The sequence below is a fragment of the Calonectris borealis genome, chromosome 7, assembly GCF_964195595.1.
Source record: "Calonectris borealis chromosome 7, bCalBor7.hap1.2, whole genome shotgun sequence".
Lineage (NCBI taxonomy): Eukaryota > Metazoa > Chordata > Aves > Procellariiformes > Procellariidae > Calonectris > Calonectris borealis.
The window spans coordinates 26,055,594-26,076,508 of record NC_134318.1 but is presented as its reverse complement, the minus strand read 5'-3'; the positions used below and the strand labels follow the sequence as shown (position 1 = coordinate 26,076,508).

The following is a 20,915-nucleotide window of genomic DNA, read 5'->3' as shown; positions in this document are numbered from 1 at the left end:
AATGTCCATCGCCATTTTTGGTACATATGTGGACTGGTGGCTATGTACTTTTTTTGTTACTTTATTTTTTAATTTTTTTGTTATTTATTTTTGTTTTCCCTATTATATTTGCCCTCCTGTGAGCAAATAAATTCTTCTGAAGGTCATTCCTGTGCAGTTGATGTATTCTTGTTTCCCTGAGCCTGCCAGCAGTCCTGAAACAGAGTCTTGGAGCAAAGGAACTTGCTGATGACTCAGTTCGAGAATATTTAGTTTGATGACTACATCAGCTTAAGATATTCTTCTCAAGGCCATAACCCATGATTTCTTTCAACACACCATAGTACTATGGTTTGAAGGAAATAAGAGAATAGTCCCCACACTAAAAAAATTCAGAAAGGGTGTGTTTCCTTTTGTTCTAAGTCTGATTTTGTTACTCAAGAGCATGGTAGTGAATAGGAATAAATATCTGAAGTTAGTAATGCCACCAATGCCAATGCATTGTGAAGCCATGGCCCCATTGGAATGGTGACTCTGAAGCTGGTCCGTGATTTTGAGAGATCACTTCTTGGTGGTATTTTATCTGATAACCTGAGTAGTAAGGAATATGCACTCAAGGCTAGAAAACGTGGGAATTCTGCAGGGAAGGGCATCTCTCACAGCTGTGAGCGTATAATCCTGCTCCAGTTGCACAGTGCTATCGGTGGGTGAATACTGTCCTGAGGATTCTTGCCAGGGAGCATGGGATGCAGTGAAGTGTAAGAGCTAGTGTATTTTGTAATGTTTTCCTGATAGGTAAATGCAGGGGAGGTATTACAGCTTTTCCCTGTTCTTATTAAACCAAATAATATGCTCTGTCAGTGTGTTCCAACAGTTATCTAGTATCTGCGCTAAAATGTCTCCTTTAACCTTTTGTAAATTTTTTGCGTTTTAGTTTGAAGGTTTTGAGGGGGAAGAAGGAGTCTTCATGTGTGCATGTGCATGGTTTTAATATAGTCCCTGAAGAAAGGCATCCGATTTATGTGTTCTCTACCTCTCTGTAGCTTACTTTAGATACCTGTTGTTTTCTTGTTACTCTGTCACTTTCTGGGCTAGTGCTGACCTCTTAAGCTTTCATGTACAGGAGGCCTTATCCTTCCTGTTTGCTCTTGATTACTTTCATTGTCTGCATTTGAATCTTTATTAATTTATAAGGTGCCTTTTTTGAGACCTGTAGCAAAATCTTCATGTTTGAAGTTTGAACATAAGATGATTATGATTGATACAACACTGTAACATATTCTGGTTTATTCATTGTTCCCTGTTGATGATGCCTCTAACTTTATTAGTGTTCCTAATTGCTGTTTCATATTGAGCTGCTCTTAATGGCAGACCTAATAGAGGACATAGCTATGTAAAGAGGTACTGATGGGAGTTCAGGTGCTTAGGTGCAAATCTGTAACTGTCCCATTACTGCCTAACAGCAAGTTGCACTTCAGGTTTATATAAACTCCCCAGTCACTCCTAATTCTGCATCTCTTCCTTCCTGGAAGTATGGGTGTCTTACAGCTGAGCAGCTTGGCACCTAACCTTCATCGTGACCAAAAGTTTCAGTATCTCCGAAGGCCTCTGGTAGGCAGTCTGAGCATACAACCGGCTGCAGGACTGAATGCCCACACCTTCTTTTAGAAGGTGGTGGTGATCGTGTCTTCTGTTCTTTTACCATAATTGCTGAACAGTGACAGGAATTATACAGGAGACTGGAAGTGCAGGTTCAGTTCTCTTCTCTGCCTGGAAGGTTTAAACCAAGATCTGTTGCCTGGCTGAGCGTGCTGTTACTGATGCGGTGTTGGTGGGATCATTTTCCAGCACTGCTGTGGTGGTAGCTGCTCTGCTGCAGAAGGGAATGGAGCGGAGGTCGTTTGGTCTGCAGATCCCATGTGGATGCTGGCACCCTGCTGCAGCCCTGAGTTGTAAGGAGTAAGGCGTGCACTTAGGCTCGTGTAAGACATGCTGTAGGCTCGTTGTCTCTCACTGACCACCTCTAGCTAGCTCCCCTCAAGGAATTCAGCGAATGCCTGGATCCCTTTGAGGTGGCTGGCCGTCCCACTGCTCCGTTCAGGGTGTCTGTGTACCTCAGGCTGTGGTCTGAATGCCCCGGTGCTTTTTGCTGCTAGTCCCGACATCTTGTAGGTCTGGGAAAGGAACAGAGCTGCCTTGGAGTCTTTCATAAGCAATTATAATGCATTCAGAGTGTTTTGGTGGCTTAAGGGAAGTATGTTTTTCCCTCCTGTGTTCCTTGCACTTTTCAATGGATTTAATCTCTTAGCCACAGCAAAGGTTACAAAGGAGACAAAGTTTTTCAAAGTGTAGCTTTGTGGTCAGAGCATGGTCAGACTTGACGACATAATGTGTGTTCCCATTTCTTTTTTGTGAATGAATTTTTAAAGAACTTTCTAGTTTTCCTTCTTTAGAGAATTGTCTTTCTAATTCTGGTCCCAGTCTGTATACATGACAGCCTGTCTGTATTCCTGACACACACAACTCTGAGCAATGGAAAATGCTGCGTAAAAAGCTGAGTGCTATTTACTGGCTGGGCTAGCATTGACACAAGATTCAGCACTGAATGCTGCCATCTCACTCTCTGGTGCAGCTTTCAAGTTGCTAAATCGATACTTAGGTATCTAGTGGCATGGAGTGGAAATCCTACTTACACAGCAGCATTAAAGTCAGTGGGGTCCACGCCTGGAGTCACTTTCTGTTTGTTTAGAGTAGGCAAGTCAAAAAGGCACTTACAACTGTGCTTTCCAAATATACTTACAAGCAATGGGCTTTGGTGGGACTGTGTTTTCCCTTAGCTATTAAGTACATCTTGTTGTCCATCTCCACATGTGATGTATTTAGGATAGGAATAAAACATAAGTACTGGAAGGACTTTGTGAACACATGAGACTTGGGATGTCATCTTGTGGTTGTTCAAAGAAATGCAAGAACAGCTTGTAGGTGTTGGTGAGTTTACTGCCTCTTTATTTTACACTGAGCTGGTTTAGGTGCAAATTTTTCTTCTTGAGCTACATGATGATTCTTGTACAATCTGTCTAGGTGTAAAGTACATGACAGTAGCTGTTAACCTCCTTAGAGCCCATTCCAGTAGTCAGGGTTTGGGGTGACTACAGCAAGCAGCCGACAGGAAGTCACATGCTGCTTGGATACCTGAATGTATCAAAGCGTGCAGCTGCTGTTGTTTGAACTTACGTGATGTCAGCAACAGGAGGACTCTGACATATGGCTGGCAAGTGACATACTGCTTTTATTTAGCCATTTAGTCCATAAAAGGACTTTCTGTTTAGCTTTACCCTTTGCCTGGCTGTTTCAGCTGGCTAGCATCGCGTGTTTGAATGACACAGAGGTGCAGAGAAGGTAGCCTCATCGAATATTTTCTTTTCCCAGAACAGAGAAGTCATTTTAGACCCAGATAATCTTTTCTGTGAAGCAGTCTGTGTGCTGGGGACTTAGTGACAGGAGCGCAGCTGAACTGGCCCCGTCAGCCTATCAGTTTAGGCAAAGCAAACTCATAGGAGGAAGGATTCCTGGGGTTAATTTCCTGTTATAAGGAAGAGTGATATCAGGGACATCTACATTCTGCCTTTTCTGTGGCCTCAAAGGATGTTTGGCTCAGTTGCTGGCAACGGGAGCAGTACAGAGCTGTCCTGGCCAAAGTGAACATCCCAGTAGTCAGTGCAGAACAAGAGCAGCATGAAATTGTTTCCTACACAGGGCTAAATCTTTGCTAACTGTTTGAACTAGGCAAAACGCTATTGTATGTTGGAGTCATGCACAGCAGCTACAGCAGGGATTACAGATTTGACTAGCATTGTATGTAAATATTAATGATCACATTTTCTTTCTTGTGAACTTGTGTTTTCTTTTGTTTGTTACTGGTGCAGGCTGGAGACAGAATGGCTTCTTAGACTTTTCGGTTATGTTTTTAATAGCATTGCCTACTTGTAGTGAAACTATCAAGCCTATGCATGCCTGGACAAACAGGCATGTGGAAGAGGGTGAACTCAACTCGGACGGGCAGTACCTGCCACTCTTCAAACGCTCGATGAACAGGCTTACTCAGATCTTTACTCCATTTCATAATTGTTTTCTGGGGAATGCTCATTCAAGTTAAGTGCTTTCTAAGTACAATTCTTACAAGCAACAGACTTTCTTGTCTTACAATGAAAATAAGGCTGCTATGATTTTTACCGTCTGTCAGATTTATGGCATTGATTGAGACAGATTTTAATGGTGGATGATCAAACATTAGCTCATGCAAATTGCCAGTTATTTCTGGAGTGCTATTTCGTCATTAGGGAAGGGACAATCCATCTGGATGGTGATTAGTTCCAGCTCTGAGCTCTCATTCATAGGTCAAGATGCTTGAGAGGTTCTTAACAACCAAAAAATAAGGGCATTGTTATCTTTTTGACAGGATGACTGCTGCTTGCTCCACTCTAGCCAATGGGACTTCACATTCTGGAAATTATTTCATGTAGTATCTTTACTCTAGCTTGTTCAACAGAATTAAGTCAGTATAATTTACTTATTTGCCTGAAAAGTGCATGCTTATTTTACAGTGCTGTGGTATAAGAAAGCATTAGGTGTGCCACTAAATACAGTGACAGATTTTTCAAGACTAATTCATTCTTGCAGTTATTTTTGTCATCTTTTTAAAGACAGATGAAGTCTTTATTCAGTCAAGAGTGTGACAATCATACAAAATGCTGATTTCAGGTTCTGCTGCAGATTTTCTACATTTCAAGCACCAGAGAATGAATGTTCAGAGATGCTTCTGCTTTGGTCCTCCATAAAAGTGAGGTGGAATCCCAGACTATAACCTGATTTTTAGTGCAGGTTATGTATTTTACTGTGCCTAGGGAGAGGAGGCTGAGGCTAAATGAAATACTTCCCGTGTACAGATTAGATTTCAAACAAGGGTTGAATCTAGGTTGTGTATCCTCTTATGTTTTGATTCAAGATCATCTTTAAATATAAGTAGTATAGTGAAACTATTCAACAAATTTAATTTCTTTCTTAATTTCCTAATAAATGAAGAAATTGATTAGAACTTTGTGCGGCAGTATTTCCTTATTCTTCACTGTAAAGATAACAGTAAAATACCTTAAACTCCAGATTTGTGTCATTACATCCTCTGATAGACACTATAAAATACCTAATGCATTGTAGTTTTGCCATAGATAAAGAAAACGGGAAACTTGCATTTTACTTGCGGATAAGTTTATTTAAACATTTGTAAATTATACTAAGCAAACAGTATATTATTTATTTCTATGCGTGTGCAGTTGTTGTAAAGATACTTATATAGCAGTCAAGTCTACAGTGCAGGAACTAAGAATTTGAAGCAGCATCATGCTGAAAACTTTTCTAGAAACAATGTCTGACCCTTCTTTGACTGCACTATGAGGTTTCTTTGGTATACATAATTATATGTAGTGCTTGTTTTTCATTAAGTTAAAATGCAAAGTTTCAAAGCTTGCCCAATAGAAAGGAATTCTTAAAAGGAAGTATCCATTAAAAAATAGAGATAGCAATAGCAGGCAGCCTCCTGAGTGGTTTTTATGAAAAATCTAGTTTAAAAGCAAGGAAGTCAGAACTTTACCATGCGTAGATACTACTGAAGTAAAAAAATGTACATGAAACATGAGGGGGTTTATCCTTTGTTTTTTAAAAACACCTGTCATGACCCCTTGAACCTTGGCTAACCTTGGTTAAATTCGTACTTATCTATTTTACAGTTCCAAATACTAGCAGATAAAAAGCATGGAGAGCCTTGCTGAATTTGGTCCACAGCCTGAGGCGAAACCTCATTACTATTTAAAAAGATGAGGTAAAAAACTCTTCTTTAAATTGGTTTCACGATCTTCATTGACAAATAGTTCTGTTGAGGGAGAAAGGAAGAAACACTAGAGGTAAAAAGATGTACACAAAATACTTCAGTGTAGTTTTGTAAAAGACATTTAAGATATTAAAATGTATTCAGGGTATGGTAATTTCTGTTAAAATCCAGTAAAAATGAGTAAGATATTTCAGATTAAAGTAGACTGAAATCCAGACTCTAGACCATCTGTTAACTATTTTTAATTGTGTACGTTATTAACACTTCCACAGCACTCATTTGCTCCATCTTTAGTTAATAGGTTAGTTTTAACATAAATTGTAATTGTTTCTCAATAAAAATCAGTTGAAACTGTTTATAGCTATAAGGATATAAACCCTATCTCCCTGCTAAAACTGAGTTGATAGAATCTCTTGTCAGAGTAAGGAGTGTATCCTGTTGATGACTCTCATATAAGCTAGCTTCATACCACAGCTGAGGAACAGTAACAGTTAAAAATTCTTACCGGCAATGAATAGAGGAGTACTGCTACAAACAAGAGTAAAATCAGCAAGATGATGAGGCCTATAAAGAGCCATTTAAACCTGCGCCACACAATAAATTTCATTGTCTTGCAGGGATTTGTGAACCAAAGGAAGGAAGTATCTGGTCGGCTGCATTTTGAAAGAAACAAGTATTACTCATACTATAAGAACAGGGAATACTTAAGCGTGAGAGTATAACACATTAAAACACTCTGGTTTGGAGGTTGAAGAAAACACAGATAGATAGTTTTGTAATGTAAGACAGCGGTTTTGGTAAACGTGTGCCATTAATACTGAAACCACCTTGCATTTTATCCTAATGCTTGCAGAAGGAAACAAGACTGGCTTTTATAAGTAAAGTTTTGCAAAGGATAATTGATGTCTAATAGATCCTTTACTGCATGCAGATTTTGTCAAGATCATAGTAGCTAGATATTATATATTTCTCAAGCTAGTGAGGGAAAAAGATCTTACTTTGGTAGATCTAGTTTGGGGTTCATGTTGGGTTCATCTCTTCCTTTACCAGCTGGCCTTTCCTCAGCTTCTTTTTCATTGACAACTTCCAACGTCATTTCAACTTTACCCTTCAGAAAACATGTGGCATGAGACAAGCATCTTACTGAAACAGCACTAATAGCACTCATTTGGTACTTATACAGCAGAGTTTGGGATCAGCTCATTGTGTGCATCTTGCGTTTTTCATTTCCTTCTCAAAATACACTTATTTCTGCACTATGAGAGTGTCACAACATAGTATCAGAGAATGACAAATAGAAAAAAAAAATCAGAGTACATAAAATAGTTTTGCTAATTCATTTGTAGTTCTGTTTTAGGCTATCCATTGTTTTTTTCCAATTTAGCAAAACAAAACCAGTTCTTCTCTTCTTTCAAGAGCAAAACAAAAACAACTCTTCTTTCAAGCCAAGGACTGCACCTTTTCCAAATGACTAAGCATCTCATTTTTTATATTGCTGTGGCTGATAGATGTTTCTGAATATTTTTCCTCATTTATTAAATTCCAGTAATAAAGTTTAAAGGCAGAAACATTGGAAAGAAGAAGCAGATACACTTGAAAGGCTTAATATTCCTGCAAGTGATACGCATTTATATTCTTCATATAACAGGTTAAAATGCTTTAGATCTTCTGATTGCCCTCATAATCATGAAGCTAGTCTGCGTTCTCAGTATATAAATTATATTTGCTGGTACAAAAATGCTTTGGATTTGACCTTTTTTCTTTAGTCTTTAATGATTAGGAGAAACGTGATAAATTCATTCACACAATAACTCTATTGGCTGCTTTGGCGAGATAACATGACTCAACCTGGCGCCAGAGTCCTTCACATTAAACAGAATTAAAAACAAAATAAATAAATGTAAGTAAGTATTAAACTCATACTTTAAAACAAAAAATGGTTGATGGAGCAAAATTCCTGAACTTGGGCATGGAATGTTCTATTTACTCCTCCTCTGTCTATGCACTGAAAGCTAACAGCTAAGCAGGGGACTCTTTACAGTCTTTCTTTATAACTTGAAAAGCAAGGTAAGCACATTTTAGGTACTTTTTAAAGAAGTAATAATCATACCGCTAAAATACGGGAGCCATCCTTTTCAACATAGCATGGCCACCATCCTTTCATGGATTTCTGTTCAAAGAGAGAGGCGGTCCTGGGAGCCTTCTGAGAACTGTCTGCCTTGTATTCTGGAATCATGTCTATATTGCACTTCTCTGGAACTTTTGCCGGAATGATTGCTTTATGTAAATCAAGTTCCACAAAGCCTAGGAAATGGATAAAAAAAATAAACGCTGCATAACACAACCAACAATACAGCATAATGGTTCAACATCAACCTTTCCTATCTCTAAACACGTTATACAGGAAAAACAATCAACATCCACATAACATTCTTGTTTGTCTAAAGATGTTGTGAGGCAGGAAGTGGGGCACATCAGGCTGTGTTTAAGCCCCATCTTGCTGGTGTTGAAAGCGCTGGTGTTGATAAATTGGACTTAGCAAGGTCTCCTCCCCCTTCTTTAATGCAAGATCACTTGATTTTTAATAGAGGTTTTTTTTTTCCCCACACATCTAAACAGAAGATAACCAAATACAGCAATGTAATACTAATGTAATTTCTGATATTTAAATGCATGATTTAGCTAACTTTAATGATGGTTATAAATCAATTATTTGTTTACAGATTTTTGAGGCTTGTATTATTTGCATGTAAGCTAAAGACTTTGGAGCTGTCTTAATACAGAGCAGAGAATCTTCTGCAGAGCAGTATCTCTACAAAAAAGTAGGGATTAATAATGCTGTGAAGTAGATTGCTTAACCTAAATTACAGCCTTATGTCAATACTCTTGCTTAGAATTGACGTACTCTTGTTTTAAGTAATTTTACTTAAAAAAAGGAGCAAAGTAAGTTTTCATGCATATTATCATTTCATGCATTTTGTGATAGGGCTTACCTGAATGGAAACTAGGTTTATCTGCAAGTTGGCCTTTACTGAGTGAATATTCACTCATTCATTCATGAGCACAAGTAACCCTGTACTGTGTGAGAAAGCAGGAGTGTATTTGCATGCTCAGTGGCTCACTTCGTAAACACAATCCTCGTGCGATAATTTAAAATTGTTAATTTTTATTTCTTGCTTTGAGACAACAATAATTCTTTTCTTAGAAGTCTTACCCAGATAGTCATCCAAGGAGAACTTGTCATTATCCCATATTTGAATGATCAGTTTGGGTGGGATTCTGAATTCTGTCTTGTCAAGACTCCAAAAATGTTCCTAAAATTTTAAAAAACAAAACCCAAGCACCTTTTTAAAATTACTTATGAAAATTCAAAGCCGTGGTCTGTTAGTACTTGTGAATTCTGGGGTTGGTGGAAGTGTAAAGGATCTAATCTTGCCCTTGCTAAGAGGAGACTGCTGCTGTTGCCAGTGTGTTGTTCTGGCTTAAAGGCAAAATTGCATCTGTTCGCAATAGCAGTTTGAGAAAAGAATGCAGAACTGAGCCAAAGTGTCTCTTTCAATATGTAGGTACAAAATTATCAGACTAATTACAATCTGTACTCTAAGTATTGAAATCTTTAGAAATACTTACCTTTTTGGAAACTACACAGAGTTGCTCCGCTGGGAGATAGTCAAAAGGAAAAACAAATCTCCAGTTAAAGTTCCCTTCACCATCCAATGATCGGTAGTGAACATCGGTTTTCTGCTTATTTTCTTCATTACCAGGCATCCATCTGAAAATAGAAAGAGATGTGTCTGGTGTTTGCCGTGGGACTACACTGGTGCTTTTTTGTACTGTAACCAGTACAACTTTCTTTAAGTGGTTGCAAAAAAGCTATAAGAGTTGCTCCCAGAGGGCTGGAGAGTCTTTCACACCCTTTCTCCGTTTGGCATTGTAAATTTGGCATTGTAAATAGGAACATCTGAACTGAATTTCAGATCTGCTAAGACCAGCACTGTATCAGTGGTGAGTTGTTGGTGGGGTTTTTTCATTTGTTTTTTAGGAGAAATTAGATCAATAGCCTAGTAGTATATTTCTCTGATTTCTATTGAATTTTTTACATTAAGTGTAGGAAACGTAAAAAGTAAGAATCCACGTTATGCAGCACCAAAGCTAACTCACTATCTTTTCAGCTGCTTCCCATTTCAAGAGATGAACTTCTGGGATCTTTCACTGCACGTTAACTGGTCATGCTTTATCTCATAATACTTCTGTACTTCTCTGAGGTTAGCACAGTTTCAGAGGCTGTAGTGTGCATTGACTTGGCTGAACCAAATCATCTCTGGAACCTATGGTCTAGGCACTCCCAGGACACTCTGAACATCATTCATTTGTGTTACATGACAGGGTGCTCCTACCCCTTCACGTAAATGTCACTCATTTCTTCCCCTGTGATGCTCTTTTCATCCAGAAGGACATCTTTGGTGTTCCAGACAATCACCCGCAAGATATACCTAAGAGAGAAGATGTTTGGGGAAAGAGAATTGAATTGCCTTTGTCTGGGCTGCCAGATGGTGTGTAGTATATACGGATACTCACTTCTTGGCTTTTCGGGGAGTGATGTTGAAGGGAGGGCCTGGAGGTCCTAAGCTTTTGGGGAAAACATCAACCCACATCTGGAGCTTTCCCTGTAGCAGTGGAGAACATGGATGAGGGATTGTTTGTTGCATACAGGTTTGTCATGGTAATTCCATGGAACTGCTTATTCACATGCTTAGTACTAATTTTAGCCACAGAGCAGAGCTCACTCATGCTACCAATGTCAGAACTTGTACAGACTTCAGATAGGAGCAAGCCCAATCCCTCACGTTATATAAGCTGCTTCTGATCAACAATGCCAAGAATTCAGAAGACGGTAGGGATGTTAATTCCTAGTGAATTCAGTGCAAGTGAGGTGCCTAAATAGTTCTCTTGCTGTAGGTCCAAGTTTCTGTTCTCTCAGAGGTGGTATTAAGTAAAGCGTCCTACATGTGGCTGATAGTTTGCAGCTGGTGGCCTACCCAGTGTAGATGATCAGTCTCCTTAACTAGACTCTGAAGTAAGGCAACCACTGCAGATTTTATACTCTATTTCAAATGCAATCCCCTTTATTTTTGCAGATAAGTTTTCCGGTCGCTGCAGCAACTTCTTAAAAAAACAACCACTGGTGAAATAGTAAATGCTAGAAAACAAATGTTAGCATTTGCTCCTCTCTAACAGAGCGGTCCAATATAAGACTTCGTGTTTAAACTAGCACCTCTGGACCTTGTAGAGAAATGACAAGTTTGATCTCATTTGTTGAATGTAGCTAGGAAGCTCTTGAGCCAGGCTGTCTCCTTTTTTGTTGGTGAGGTATTAAATACATATTCCAGTTTATTTCACTAACAAAGTAATAATAAATCTTTCCCAATTTCTACTCTGTCAGTGCTTAAGGTGTCATTTGGGGGTCTTAATGGCAAAACATAACTGCGTTTTGTTATGTTTCTAGACTAACCTGCTCTAGTTTCTCAGCCAAGTAATAGTAATTTGTAGCCCTCTTCCCCCTGAGTGATACCACTCTATTGACAGCATGACATAAATGCAGGAGTGCTCCATTTCTGCATTCAAGAAACCAGAAGTAAACCGGTTCATAGTACCTGGGAGATGTTGGGCTGGAAGGTGCTATATAAGGTCCTCGTCTCCACATGTTCGGGTACCAAACCCTGGGTTCTGAGGATATGAAGGGCTAGCCGCTCTTCACCTGGACCAAGATGCTGATGCAAAATTTTGTTAGCTTCTGAAATAAAAGAAACAGAAAAAGAACAGGGTCTCATGAACAAGAATTTGCATTTGAACTTTTTAAAAAATTTAAAATCAGATATTTAAAATTGAGCAGAAAACTGTGCTCAACATTAAAAAAAATCAGATTTTTTTCTAATTTGCCATAAATAACTGAAAAGTTTTATATTTGTATCAATATGAATTTAAGACAGAAATATAAAATAAGTGAACAAGCTCACCAGCTTCTTCCAAACTATAGTCTCGTCCCCCGTAGTTAATCTTTCTACCATTCTCAGAGAGGACAGGAGGAGCATAACCTTTAAACCTGGCTACATTTTGCAATAACTGGGTTGGTTTTAGTTGGTCACGCCAGGTATTCACACCTGAACTTTTAGGAAAGCAACAGAAACACATCCTAAAATTATTCATTATTCAGGGCATTTACACGTTCATGTAAAATGTAATTATTAAACTAATTCAGAAAGGACAGCACTGTAACTGCCTAGATTGAGGCCACTTCAGTTTGATACAGTGACATAATTTTGTACTAGCTCAATTACCTTCCAAGACAGAGTGCTTTTTTTCTTTACATATCAAAATAATGTACGCTAACAGATGCTTTCATATTTATTTCCATGAGTAGGTCAGAAAATTCTGTTAAGTGTGTGTTCTCTGGACAGAAATAACACACATGACCGTGTAGAGAGAATATTAAAATGTTTGACATCATGGTTTTCAGTCAAGGCTCTTCTGAAGACGTTGCAGCTTAACTTGGAATTCAGGTGATAGAGTGAAAATAACAAACACCCATGAGAAACCATAACATTGTTTTTTAACCATATAATTAAGATGAAGGAAGCCCAGATTTTTTTTACAGAGACCGGGATAAAAATTTAGATCTTACAGATAAAAATTTACAATAGACAAAATGACTTACATGCAATACTGCTGTGGGATGCCACAGTGAGATCCATAACGAGAAAGGAATCTGTTCTCAAGATCAATTATGGTTTCACCCACTTTTTCATCACGAGTCAATGTGTCATAGTCATAGACTGAAATTTTCAGATCCTTTTCTTGAGGCAAGAAGCAGCTGAGTTCATACATTCTAAACATAAAAATGTCCAGTTAACGCTATTGCTCTTTTGAGCAATACTTTTTAAACCTTAAAAAAAATCTTAAAAAACCCACTTTTTACTTTATTTTTGAGCAATAGCCTTTACAAGATATTAAAGGGATGCTTCCAATGCTGATAAATCCAGCAGTAGTTACCACTGGTGCTCCAATTTCTATTAGCACTTATTAATAATTCCGTTTGTACTCCTATAGTTATTATATCCTTCCTTTCTGCACAATGTAATACTTAGATGTTTTCTGTGCAGCAGCTTGAATTGGGACTGAGAAAGAAACTAGTGTGGCTCTGCCAGCCACTCTGGAAAAAAGATGGTTGTTCAATCCATAGTTTCTGTATGATTAGAAATTTTTAATTTTTTTTTACCACAATACAAACACAGTTGGAGCCTTAAAAAATACGGTCCAAATGTTAAGCTTCTATGACTAGAAGGGATTATTCTGTCATCTAGCTGTCTTACACAAAACAGACTGTAGAGTTTTCTCAAATTAATTCTCTGAATTTACTTTCAAGATATGTAGCCTCATGGTTTCTACTGCTGCTGAATCCATTACCCTTGAGGTAAAGTATTCCATGATTAATTATTCTCTGCATCTTTTTTTTGGCTTGTTTTATTTCTAGTCTAACTTTTTAACTTTGTCTTCCAGAATCATTCTGAAAAAACTTGGAATTTTGATGGTACTTTGTACCTGTGATCAAGTTTCTTTGCTGTCTATTTCTTTGCATAATCTGAATAATTGAAATCCTATAGCATGTCATTGCAAAGTATGCTTTCCAAACTCTTTATAATCCTTCTAGTCCTCCCAACTTCCTAATTTATCAAAATCCTCCTCTAACTTTGGACACCAAACCAGACCCAGAATTTCATTAGTAATTATAAAGGTGATGGAACCTCTCCATTCCTAATTAGTATTTTTCTATTAATATATTTAAAAAATATCATTAGCCTTTGAAGGAAAGACCAGTGTACTGGGAATACATATTAAGCTGATTACTCATTGTGACATCCAAGTAGTTTTCAGAGTTAAAACTTTTTCCATATTCTATAAGCATATTTTGTTATTTCTTGTATGCATAACACAGGGCGGTTTTAAGACACATACATTGTTTGACTTTGACCCATGTGATACAGAAAATCTATAGACCAGCCAAACACCTGTGTTGCCCAGTGATTTCAAAGGGAAATGCCTTATGCAACTTTACTCACAATTAACTGTCAGTATATAACTATGAATAGAGCATTGGATACTTCAAATAATGGTTTATCTTAAAAAATAGGAAAACATTCTAAAATACAATAAATTGAAAATACAAAGAAGTTTGTTACCTGCCAAAAATCGGGTTGAGAGTATTAGGCACATAATTATCTCTGTCTTCAATGACTTTTTTACTTAAAGATATTTTTATATAAGGATCACACTATTTAAAATAAGAAAAAAATATTGTTAAGAAATAGTTATCAAGACTAACTTTATTTAAAATATACTACAGCAGAGTTAGCTCACAGACATTTCAAAAGCAAAAAGTCTCACCAGCCCATTATTATCCTGGGGTTGAAGCTGCAAAGCTCGAACAATATAAATTCGCACAATACACTCCTGAGGCCCACTGTCTGGTAGCTCACGGAACTGGCGAGGAGGAGCTGGAATAGTGGGATCATCAGGTAACGCATAGATTTTAAAGGATCCCTAAAAAATAACATAAAGACTCAGTCAAGATAAATGTAGAAAAGTCACTCTGCTAGGTTTGTTTTTTCTTATTTATCCAACATGTACACACTCTGTTTTATACAGGAATAGCAAAATTATAGCCTGATCCACAGTCACTTAGAAGTCTTTTGTTTTACTTTAGTGGGTTTTGGATAAGACTTACTACACAGGCAAGGTTATATCCTTAGCCGATTTAAATCAATACAGCTCTTTTACATACTTCATATTTGTTTCCCTCTCCAAAAGCATCATTTAATGTTTGGGTTTTGGTTTTGTGGTGGTTTGTTTTTGTTTTTTGATTTTTTTTTTACATACAATGTTAACATTATTTTAATCTTTAAAAGTCATAGACAGAGTCACAGAAATAGTACAAAATATACCTTTTCCAAATTCATTCTAAAAATGTACTTCGCTTAGAACAGCTGCAGGTGAAACTTTAGCCCTCTTCAAGAGGTTATCTGGGAAGGTTCTGTTCCACAGGTACCAGGGAAGATCACATTAGCAGGAATAATATTTCTTTTAAATTAACATGTATCACATTTAGTGTGAGCAATGTGTAGCTGTATGTTGTTTGAAAGAGAAGGGCCTGTACCTAAGTAGTTATGAGCATCTGTTGCCCCTGTTAACGCATGCATCCGTATTTACACTGAAATGCTTGCAGTTACATCCAAATGATAACCAGTTACATACAAAAGACTGTATCTAGCATTTGATTGTTGCCCATTATTTGAAATTTACCTTGAATTCGCCAACCACTGACGGATCATCACTGTCCTCAGATTTGCCTCTGTATAGTTTAAATGTATCACAGAAGTCTGTTAAGCTATTAAATTCAGGTACTTTTTCCAATTCACAGTCATATACCTTAAAAAAAGAAAAATGAAAACGAAAAACGTGCAATTTAGAAATTATCATACATATCAGCTCCACCATTGTGGCATTGCGAAGTGTATCGTATGTTTGGTGGAATATCTTAAGGAAGATATTTGGAACTATTTTTATTTTTACATCGAAGTGGAAGCAAATGCAATGTTTGGAGAACATGCTATCAAGCTTCATTTAGGCCTTGTTAAAAACAGAGTAAATAGCATTTCACAAGCTTATCTTTACTTTCTTCATTAGGTGTATTAGATGAGAAATGAAAGTGGTCTGGCTTCAACTTTTAACCAACAGACAGTAAAAGTACTGATCCTCTGTGTTCATACTTTTTCAATGTATATGTTTATTTAGGATCTGCCTGGCACCTAAAGAAGTCAAGAATAGAATTCCATTTGACTGAAGGTTAGATCTCTTAATAAATGTAGTTAATTAGAAAAGAAGCAAAAATATCTTCTTAAAACCTTCATTTCACCACATGAATTAGTAATGGACCTTTACAAGAAATCATGTATGGTTGCATTTTGAAGAGCATTTAAAAAAATAAAGGGCACAGCTCTGACCAGGTTTTGGGCCTATAAACATTGAGATATGTTAATTTATTTTATCCTGAGCAATACCTTTAGCGTGTCGTATCCTTTTTTAATATACTGTCCACATTTTTCATGTTCTCCTACTGAAGCATAAAATTTGCTCCACCAATCAACAATTTCTTCCTCCTTAAAGAAAACCAAATAAAGAAGTCTTTTATTGGGAGATAAAGCCTCTTTTATATCATGCTGTACAGCCGAAACAGTGAACAGTTAAGCGTACTAAAAGATTGTATACTCTAAAATTTACTATCAGTTAAGTAATATCAAAAGTTCATCTGAAAGAATTAGAATGCAAATATTAAGGCTAAAAAGATGGAAGATTACTTAAGTCAGAGGAAGTGAATGTACACTTAGCTGGTGCAGTTATTGTTTCAGCTGTTAAGGAAAAACACCATCATACCTGGTATTCATTAGAATCATAGAATCATTAAGGTTGGAAAAGACCTCTAAGATCATCCAGTCCAACCATCAACTCAACACCACCATGCCCACTAAGCCATGTCCCTAAGCAGTTCCTTACACGAATTGTATGACTGTAAAAACTACAGTGAACATGTTGAAAACCTTTTCCTGAGGGATAAATGTGCTAGTTTGCTTTCAACATTCCCATTTATTTCAAAACTGTTGCCATATAATAACACTGCTACAGACCTGTAACTGCTCTAACCATACATCATTCCATTAAAACCAGTGGAGATTGTCTGTACCGTGACAGAATCTTGCAGTGGGATATTTACCTTGATGTTTACCAAATGCAGTTGAAAAGAAGGAGCAGTGAGTCTTGCTCTCTTAAAAGTAATACTTCAATGAGCCTCATGAAACCGTAGATGCTAGCAATCTATACATTCCATTAAGACAGTATTTTTATGGGTTTTTTTATATATTTTTTTTTTTTTAAGTCTGATAATCACCTTGTTCAACAGAGTGCTATTTTCTGTATTTATCCATAGGGATTGCATAATATAATTATTTGCCCCTGAAAACATACTTCAATTGGTAATGAACAGTATTCATTTACTGTGTATGAATAGAATGAATAGTATTCATTCACTGTGTAAATTTGAGAAAATCTATAAGATTGTTTGGATTTAAAGAGAGTCTTAAAGTGTTATACAGATCATTAAATGTGAGGGTGGTTTTTTTTTTAATATCTAGGGGTTATTATTTCAGTCTTGCATATTTTTCCTAAATTTACGATTTTACAAGTTGATTGTAGGTTTTATGTCAAACATTTTCAGAGATTACTGTTCTCATCTACACACTTAAAATGCTAATTTAGGAGGCAGTATTGGTATACTGATTTTCAGTTGGAGATCTCATTTACAAGAAAGCAATGTGTAGATTTTTAAAAGTAGTATACATTACCTTTTCTGTAAGCTGCTCATGAGGATTAATTCATAAAAAAAGAGCAAAATAAAAACAATGGTAAGGATATGATTTGTAGAATTTTATACAGTTAAATAGGCTTTAAAAGTTCAGGGTTTTATATATAGTATGTATGTAAAGTAAGTTACTACTAACATCAATAATTTATAAATACTTCTGAAGAATATTCAGACACCATGTGTTTAACTTTTTTTTTTTCTCCTGCTGCTGTCAGTATGTCCTAGATGTTAAACTGGAGCGCATATATATAAATACTTTAAAAAGCAAGTTTTCAGCACTGTAAGACATTATCACCCTGTGCTTTGTTCTTCACATAACAAAGCAAAACTTGGTTTTCTTATTGTATCATTGCAGTGTTACACTCTGGATTCTATTTATTGATTTCCACAGTAGCATCATTCCCTGCTTTCATCTGTGGTTGCAGGGAGCACCGGATCTAATTTATTTCAGATGAAAAATGTTTTTAACAGCACTTACAAAACTGAATCTATTCCAGAGATTCTTTTCCAAACAAATTTCACATACATAAAATTCAAGTGATTTTTTTGCCCTTTTTTAATATTTATTTCTTTATAAAACAATTTGCTAATGCTCAACAGCCTTTTCCCTTTTCCTTCTACTATCGTTTTCCAATTGTTTACAGGCTGTGGATTTTCAGGAGTCTGAAAAAAAACGTGAAGAATTATAAAGTACAGTAACAACCAGTATACATGTCTACAGATGCATCCATATAAGTGTAGTAACAATCTGCACAATCCAAAATGCTTCACCTGCTAAATCACAGATACCGTAATTATGACTCAATAGTCCATGAAAAGGAAGTAGCATGCAGCCCATTTGGAAGCCATGATTAGCAAGTGTGATTTGTGCTAGTGTTGTGTTTTAATTTAAAAGCGTAATCCATAAATTTTTGTGCAAAGCAGAAGAAATATGCAAACCACTTTATGAATGCAAGCCAAATGCATCAATAGGTCAGGACATCACTCTGGTATATCATACTCATTTACTCCCACTTTTACTCTGTAAGTAATTATCTTGCTGGGACGCTCAGGTCCACTGTATTTTAGTAGTCTTGTCTAAATTCAAATGAGAAATACAGCATAATTTTTTCAGATTTCCGTGGGTCTGTCAAATTTTCTAAAGGCAATTGGAGTGATTTGTTCTCCGAAACCATATCATTAGTGATTTGCAAAACTTAGAGGCAGAATTCATGAGGTAATTTTGAATACTTTGCCATATTTAAATTTGACTTTGTTTTAACACTGGTTTGTAATGTTGACAACATGAAAGCTCGCATAATTATGCAATAATAATTTAAACTCCCAATTTAAAGCCTTTTCACAACATATATTGTGTAGAACTCTGAATCTTTCATCAAAGCATAATGTTGGAAGAGTTTAAATTAGGGTTTGGGAGTTTGGTTTTTTTTTTCCCCTTGATATACCTTCAAATGTCTCTTCAAATAATGCACTGGTAGCTTTGGGAAGAAGAGGTTAAGAAAAAAAACAAATCGAAACCTTAAGACCTTCTTTAAAAACCCCCAAAGCAAATTATGAGTCTTCAATATTTGCATATTACTGTTACTAAGACTGGTAAGCAGGATGTGCTCACAGAATGCCAAAACACAGAATAAAATGCCATATGATAAATTTGAGATTTTGGAGTGAAATATTCACATGGTAAAGATCATGTGATGGTTACTGTCCATTTTTTAATGTACCCAGTGACTTCACTGTAGATTGTTATACATTAAGTTTTCAAGACACTAACACTGAACTATTAGCTTTTTGAACATCTTGAAATTATGGAACAAAAAATGAAGAGATACAGTGGATCCCTAGAACAGTTAGCGTTAGAATTTTATTTACTGTAGATTTATTTTATTCTCCAGAAAGTAGACTTTGAAACAAAGTTTAAATATTAATAGTATGGTTAAATAATTCCTGTTGATTTTGGTGCTTTTATTACATAGATTCCAAATAAGCTGACACACAAAAAAAGTTTGTAATAGTTCATACATATTGTACGCACGTGGTAAGACTTTCAGAAGAAGGATACCTTAATACTTGTAACTAATCATACTAGACTTATGAGCACCATCTCCTCCAAGATCTCTCTACAGAATAATTGCCAAGAGAAGTACAGCCTCATGACCACATCACATTAACATTCTTCCCCCATGCGACCCCCTTCTGGTCATCTCCATGCAATTAGCTTGGTACATACATACATGCACTGTTGTTGGAGAAGCCATTTTGCTGAGTGCTGTTGTCATACTGCTTAAACACTGGAAATTGGAATGTAATTGATGAAATTTTGGCATTTTGTGTCCTCAGGGTGTTGTCTGCATATCACTTACAACTTTCCACAGTTGTACTTGGTTCAATTTGAATTGTTTTGAATATTCTTTCCTCTCTCATATGGATGTTATCATTGTATCTAGTGTTATAATATATTTGGCTCGGGTGATGTCAAACTCTAGGAGAAATTATGTTTCACCTTATGTAGCACTTAAAATTTTCCCTCTTTAGTTGATTTCAGCTATCACAAATTCAACCACTTTTGCCAGTGAGTTCAAAGTGCTAAGTTTTCTTCATTTTTTTTAATCTCTCTTCTTAAAATTTTTAAAGGAAATAAAAATTCTCTGTATCAGCTATAAAGCATTTATATTAGAACAGAAAGTCTAATTCAGATAAAAGTTAGAGACTGTTCTAAATTAAATATTAAGGACAATTTACATGCATGATGAAAGTAAATACAAGAACATAGTCTATGAGATACTTAAATTAGAGTCTGAATATCATGACATTAGGATACAGAAGAAGAAATGAAGAAAGAACAATGCAATCAATAATATACTCAAATAGCAGTGAGAGTTCGAAAGTTTAAATTCAGTAGTATTTACTTTGGGACCTCTGTGACAAAATAAAAAATTCTGCATTTTTGAAAAATCAAAGTTGTGGATTAAGAGCCTAAAAATGACTATATTAAAGGGCATAACTTTTGTGCTTCCTTTAAAATAACAGGCCATCAGAAATTTACGAAAACACCTTCTAGAACATTTTACAGTCCTAAAATAATTGAAAATTTTTCCTTGAAAATGTACTGTCTGGAATTTGTCTTCATTCATGTTTCAACTCAAGAGTAAAATTCTGCAAGCTGAATTATTTTTTACCTGGAAAGTAAAATTGTATTGTGGTGGTCCTGAAAGAATCAGAGTAGTAGAGAGATTCACAAGGCACAACAGAAAAGGAAGAAAATAAGTGTTAGTGCAGAAAAAATTGTTTCAGTGGTATCAGTTTTGGATGACTTCATGGTGAGAGAGGCAAAGCCACGACTGTGATAAAAAAAATAAGGTCTGTGTTACCATGGCTTTGATTCTGTACCCACCAAAGCATACACCTACTTCTAGCTCCTTTATTTAGAACCGCTCAGTCTGTGTAAGATCAGGCTGCTCTAACCATCAATGGTGGACAACCGGGTAATGTTCTATCATATGCTTTCAGTAGCTATTGAACAAGTGAATTCATTCTTAACCTACTGGGTAGCTAACTTTACCACGCAAAAAAGCTATAGTT

General features: G+C 36.4%; 1 protein-coding gene across 1 annotated transcript in view; it reads right to left on the bottom strand.

Annotated features, from left to right (window-relative positions):
• Positions 1 to 5,227: 5,227 nt before the first annotated feature.
• Positions 5,228 to 20,915, bottom strand: part of MYOF (myoferlin) — a 75,276-nt gene continuing 59,588 nt past the window's right edge. Inside the window, exons 40-55 of the mRNA XM_075154715.1 lie at positions 17,317 to 17,328; positions 15,979 to 16,077; positions 15,221 to 15,346; positions 14,306 to 14,461; positions 14,101 to 14,192; positions 12,579 to 12,749; positions 11,881 to 12,029; positions 11,518 to 11,657; positions 10,442 to 10,530; positions 10,261 to 10,356; positions 9,494 to 9,635; positions 9,078 to 9,177; positions 7,974 to 8,167; positions 6,862 to 6,971; positions 6,369 to 6,516; positions 5,228 to 5,905 (exon numbers count right to left, since the gene is read on the bottom strand). Of these exons, the coding sequence (XP_075010816.1) occupies positions 5,870 to 5,905; positions 6,369 to 6,516; positions 6,862 to 6,971; positions 7,974 to 8,167; positions 9,078 to 9,177; positions 9,494 to 9,635; positions 10,261 to 10,356; positions 10,442 to 10,530; positions 11,518 to 11,657; positions 11,881 to 12,029; positions 12,579 to 12,749; positions 14,101 to 14,192; positions 14,306 to 14,461; positions 15,221 to 15,346; positions 15,979 to 16,077; positions 17,317 to 17,328 (1,860 nt within the window). The 3' untranslated portion in view covers positions 5,228 to 5,869. The remainder of the gene's footprint in view (positions 5,906 to 6,368; positions 6,517 to 6,861; positions 6,972 to 7,973; positions 8,168 to 9,077; positions 9,178 to 9,493; positions 9,636 to 10,260; positions 10,357 to 10,441; positions 10,531 to 11,517; positions 11,658 to 11,880; positions 12,030 to 12,578; positions 12,750 to 14,100; positions 14,193 to 14,305; positions 14,462 to 15,220; positions 15,347 to 15,978; positions 16,078 to 17,316; positions 17,329 to 20,915) is intronic.